The 5,337-nt window shown below is 43.6% G+C and overlaps 1 protein-coding gene across 1 annotated transcript; it reads left to right on the top strand.

The window, feature by feature from the left end:
• Positions 1-2,593: 2,593 nt before the first annotated feature.
• On the top strand, positions 2,594-5,337 carry LOC105034342 (glycosyltransferase family 92 protein Os08g0121900). Its single transcript, XM_073242558.1, has 2 exons — positions 2,594-2,959; positions 3,453-5,337. Exons 1-2 carry the CDS (start codon positions 2,806-2,808, stop codon positions 5,030-5,032), a joined length of 1,734 nt encoding a protein of 577 aa, XP_073098659.1. The 5' UTR covers positions 2,594-2,805; the 3' UTR covers positions 5,033-5,337.

The following is a 5,337-nucleotide window of genomic DNA, read 5'->3' as shown; positions in this document are numbered from 1 at the left end:
CGAAGCTCGTTGGCCGCGTGAACTGTTCCGCTGGTGCTTGCGTGGGTTGCCGGCCATGCAGCTAATCACAGGTCTGAGCTGTGATGGTGGGCCCCGCAGAATAACGGCACGATATCTATGTAGTGTTAGGTGTCAGGCTATAATCAAGGGAGGCTCTATTTACCCAAATAAAATAAAATAAAACTCTGTGGCAACGGTCCACAGCTCACGGCCCGACGCTTCCACGCCGTCGCTTCGTCCGAGATGGGACACCACGCCATCCTGATAACCGTCGGATCGGTGGAATTTTTAATTATTTTGTGTCGATGGACACTAGGCTGTCCGGTTTCATCAGGACCGTTGGATCATGAAGGGCTATCCATTGGACAATGTGGATGGATGGTGGACCCGTGGCCGGTGAATAAAGTAAGTTTCATCCTGAATGCGGCGGAACTTCGGGAAAAAACAAAATGATAGAGAAGGAAGGTACTGAATGTGAACCGGCGAGGGAAACGAAAGCCGTTTGAGGTCGTTACCTTATCACGTTTTAGAAATGGCAGCTCGAGAAAATTTTATTTTCGCCCAATTCAGCTGGATGGCATGATAGCAGTTATTAGCCAATAATATACTGCAATTATAGAAAAAATATTATTTAATTGTGCCATGAAATACTGTCTTTGATAATAATATGGAGATTTGAATTGAAAACAATTTTGATCAGATGAATAGTGTAATTGTATGTTTAATAAGTAGTGTTGATCAGATGAAAGTTATCCAAATAATCATTGCAATAACATCTGCTTTAAGTTAAGATGTCATAGTCATGGGTCTTTTTCAAGAAGATTTTTTTATATGATTATAATACTATACGATAGTAAGTATGATTTTAGGATTGTCCGAGTCAATGTCAGAAATTGAAGATGATATTGCAAGTAACCATCAATTGTATCTTTCAAAAAATTCACCTTCCTTCATGGAATCCATGTTGGGTCACCCATCAATTGCATTGAGATACATGCTTACGGATGAATGGTGGAGTTCAAAATATTTTGAAATCTATACAGTGGGTGATCCGGTAGTGATCCCCCAAGGAAGATGAATCTTTTTGCATGAAAGGTATAACTTTGTTGCTCTACCATGATTACATTGTTCATTGATCAACAAGCAGTATGGAAATAATGAAATTGAAGAAGTTCAAATCCTCTCTATTTCATGCTTGCACTGAAGGTTCAATCCGTGGATTATAGCATTCTATGCATTATATAGCAACCCATGCTCATACATACTTCGTGTAATGCACAATATGAGGAGAAAAAAGAACAACATCTATCACATGAGATTTGTGTAAATTATGGATCCACGTACAATAAGAATCAATATGCAAGAGAGAAAAAATGAGGTTAATTGACTCCATAAAAAAAATTGATCCACATATTTATATACTAAACTATTAGTAGAAAAATCTATGAAAAAAGTCAAAATTGACCCCATAATATAAGAAAAATTCAAAATTAACCCCACAATATAAGAAAAAGTCAAAATTGATCCCACTAATTTTATGAATTGACTCCATATCTCATGTAAAATTTAAAAAAAATAAAAAATAAAAAAAATATCAAAAAAGTAATTATGACCTACATTTTCTCTTTACTAACTCATTTATCCTATCTCTCTTTTCTTCTTTCTTTCTCTCACACCATTTTGACATCTTTGTTTCCTTCTTTCTCTTTCCTATTAATTATTTTTTTATTTATCTTTTAATACCCTACTCCAATCTCATCTATTCATCTCTTATATTTAAACTCCACATTAATTTATTTTTATATCCTAAAAAAATCATATCAATTTATTTTTTATTATAAAAAATATTTAAAATATTACATATTATTTTTTTATATATTTATTATTTTTTAAAAATAATATTTTATTATTATAATTATTATTTTTTCTTCATTCTTTCTTCATAGCTCTTTAGCTTCTTCTATTATATTATATTGATATCACAAAATAAAATTTTTGGACCCGCCTATAATAACAATTACTATGACATGCAGATTAGATCGATTATTCTTTTCATGGTAAACAGATTTGACCTCCTCAGTTTAAGCATGAAAACAGAAAAAGAAAATTCCACCTGGATCAAACTGATCGATTACGCGCTTTTGTTTCACATGGACGGCATGCAAAGAATGTGCGACTTTCCGATTCATATCCTGTTCCCTAACCCGCTCCACATGCAAAAGACTCCGCTTCCCTTGCGATGCTGGATCGAGCCGCTGGGAAAAGAATTCTCCCGACAAGAAATGGTGGCAATTTCCGAGAAGGTAAAAGGCTTTTCTGAAACGACCCAAAAAAGGCACAGGCTAACGCTGACCGATGACGTGTAATAATAGAAGAACATAACGTAACTTTTTCAGCAAAAAACAAGAGAAAAAAGGGTACCCAGCAGGAAGATTAGTCAGAGACGTGGGTAAATTACCAAGCTATAGATTTGTAGTTAGATTCATGTTAGATCTCGTAATAGATTTCATACCAACTCTTTCTTCTCGATCTTCTTCTTGTAACCACCGCTTAATTATAAACCCGACACCACTCCGTCCCCCCCCCCCCCCCTCTTCTCTGCTCCCTGAGTCCAAATCCAAAAGCCTCGACGCTCCTCTGTCTCTCTTTGTGTGTGCGTGTCTCTCTCTCTCTCTCTCTCAAGGGGAAGAGGAAGGGAATTGGGGGTGTTGAGGATTTGGAATATGAGGTGGAGGGCGGAGGGCAAGGGGTCGGATCTGGTGCTTCGCCGCCACCGCTGCCGGAAGTAGGGAGAGGGAGGAGGCCATGAAGGACCGGAGGAGAAGAGAAGGGGCGGCGTGGAGGGGCCCACATCGGGCGGTGCCGCCGTCCAGCTCCTCCCTCTTTTTCGCCCTCTTCGCTTCCCTTAGCTTCACACTCTTCGCTGCCGTCGCCTTCTCCACAGTCCGCCTTTTCGGAGGTACTTCCTGCTCCATCCAAATCTAACATTAGTCCCACTAGATTCGAGAAATTCAAGTGAGATTCTTGTTTTTGGTGGATGTTCTACATTCTGTTCGAATTTTAAAAAATCTATTAAAAGCTCGTGGCTTGATATCCATAAACGCTTATCCTGTTGCGGAATTAATTTCTTCATGGGAACTGGTTGAAGCCCGTGTAGCTTTTTAGGTTGTTTTTCTTAATTTTTTTTTTTTTTTAAATTGAGATTGATCTAGCTTTTTTTTATTTCTATTTTTTTGAATAATCTTCCATCAGAATTCCGGATAATACCAATGCTCAAATTCTATTCGAGTCTTAGCAGTTCAAACACTCGCAATTTGCTTTCAGAATCCCAAAATTTTTCTTCGAAAACTATCAAGATGGTTTTTTTTTTCTTTTTTATGTTGAGTTTTGCGAGGAATTGGGCTATTCTTTTTGAAGTTTTTAATGGTGTATCTTGCTATGAAATCCAACAGTCTCATTCCACCCGGTGCTGATCTCCACGTGGCAGTCCCCGGCCATGAACGCCGTTTCCGGCGAGCTCCCCGTCTCCCGGCAAGACCGCACCGCCACCTTCTCTTCCCCCCAGATCCGAGAAGCCATTTCCTTCCCCGACCAAGTCCTCCTCTTCCTCAGATATCCCTCTTCCCTCCCCATTTCCGACCTTCTCTGTCTCTACTACTCTTCTTCCCTCTCCACCACCCCAGGCGGCGGCGGCGGCGGCCACCCCGACCTCCGCCTCCCCCCTCTCTCCTCCTCCTCCTCCTCCCCTGACCCCCTCCTCGTCCGGTGCCCCTCCGCCCCCGGCACCTTCTCCATCTCTCTTTCCCCCTCCCCCTCCCTCTCCCTCTCCCGCGACCTCCCCCCAATCCGCCCCCACCCCTGGGACCACCTCGCCTACGCCGCCGTCTTCGATCCCCGCGACAACTCCACCATCGTCTTCGCCAAAGGTCTTAACCTCCGCCCCGCCCGCCTCTCTGACCCCTCCCGCTACGAGTGTATCTTCGGCTGGAACTTCTTCAAGCCCAAGTACCTCCTCACCTCCGCCGCCACCTCCGCCGCCCAGGAGATCATTCGCTGCAAGACCCCCGGCAGCGTCCTCCTCCGCCACCTCCGCCAATCCAACCGTGATCCCCCATTGGTCTCCGTCAAATCCAAGGGCCGTGGCAGCTTCACCCTCCCCTCTGTTGCTCGCCCTGAGACCATCTCCTCCCCCAAAAGATGGCGAAACAAGGAGCATTCCATGTGTGTGTGCACAATGGTGCGGAACCAAGCTCGATCCCTCCAAGAATGGATTGCTTACCACTCTCGAATTGGGATCCAAAGGTGGTTCATCTACGACAACAACAGCGACGATGGCATCGAGCAGGTGATCGAATCACTGGCATCATCTTCAAATTACAATATAACGCTCCATTCATGGCCATGGGTCAAGACACAGGAGGCAGGCCTTGCGCATTGCGCTCTCCGAGCCCGGGGCCATTGCGAATGGGTCGGATTCATCGACGTCGATGAATTCTTGTACCTTCCGGCCAAAATCATGCTGCATGATGTGCTCCACAAGTACTCAAGCAAGCCATGGGTCGGGGAGCTGCGGACCGCTTGCCATAGCTTTGGACCTTCAGGGAGGAAGACGATACCATCAGAGGGTGTGATGGTTGGGTACACTTGCAGGATGAACAGCCCTGAGCGGCACAAGTCGATCGTTCGGCCGGAGGCACTAAATCCTTCTTTGATCAATGTTGTGCATCATTTCCATTTGAAGGATGGAATGAGGTATGTGAACATGGACAGGGGAGTTATGGTGATCAACCACTACAAGTATCAAGTGTGGGAGGTGTTCAAGGAGAAGTTCTACAGGAGGGTGGCAACCTATGTTGCAGATTGGCAGGATGAGGAGAATGTTGGTTCGAAGGACCGAGCTCCGGGATTGGGGACCAAGGCTGTGGAGCCTCCAGATTGGCCGAGCCGGTTCTGCGAGGTCAACGACACCGGGCTTAGGGACTGGGTGTTGAGGGCTTTCAGTGACCCCAACACTGGCCTTCTTCCATGGTAGCTGGGAGAAGAGCTTTATTTGATTCATCACATTGATACAGAGAATGTAGAACAAAAGAAAAAAAAGCACTTAGGTAAACTGTTGAACATGGATTACCCTTGATTCTTTCTGGGTTTCTTTTTGGTGTCATTGATGTTTCTATTATTTTACCACGTCTGTAATTGAGAGGTAAATCATTCTTTTGTAGATAGAGACGTAATACAATCCTCATAACGATAAAGTTTGGAAGGGAATAACTGATGGAAGGCTAGAGTTTTGCATTCCATTTCAGTGGTTATGATCATGTCTTTTGTCTGTTTTTCTTA

The sequence above is a fragment of the Elaeis guineensis genome, chromosome 8 (assembly GCF_000442705.2).
Source record: "Elaeis guineensis isolate ETL-2024a chromosome 8, EG11, whole genome shotgun sequence".
Classification (NCBI taxonomy): domain Eukaryota; kingdom Viridiplantae; phylum Streptophyta; class Magnoliopsida; order Arecales; family Arecaceae; genus Elaeis; species Elaeis guineensis.
The sequence above is the reverse complement of the archived record's forward strand: the minus strand, read 5'-3'. Positions and strand labels throughout refer to the sequence as shown.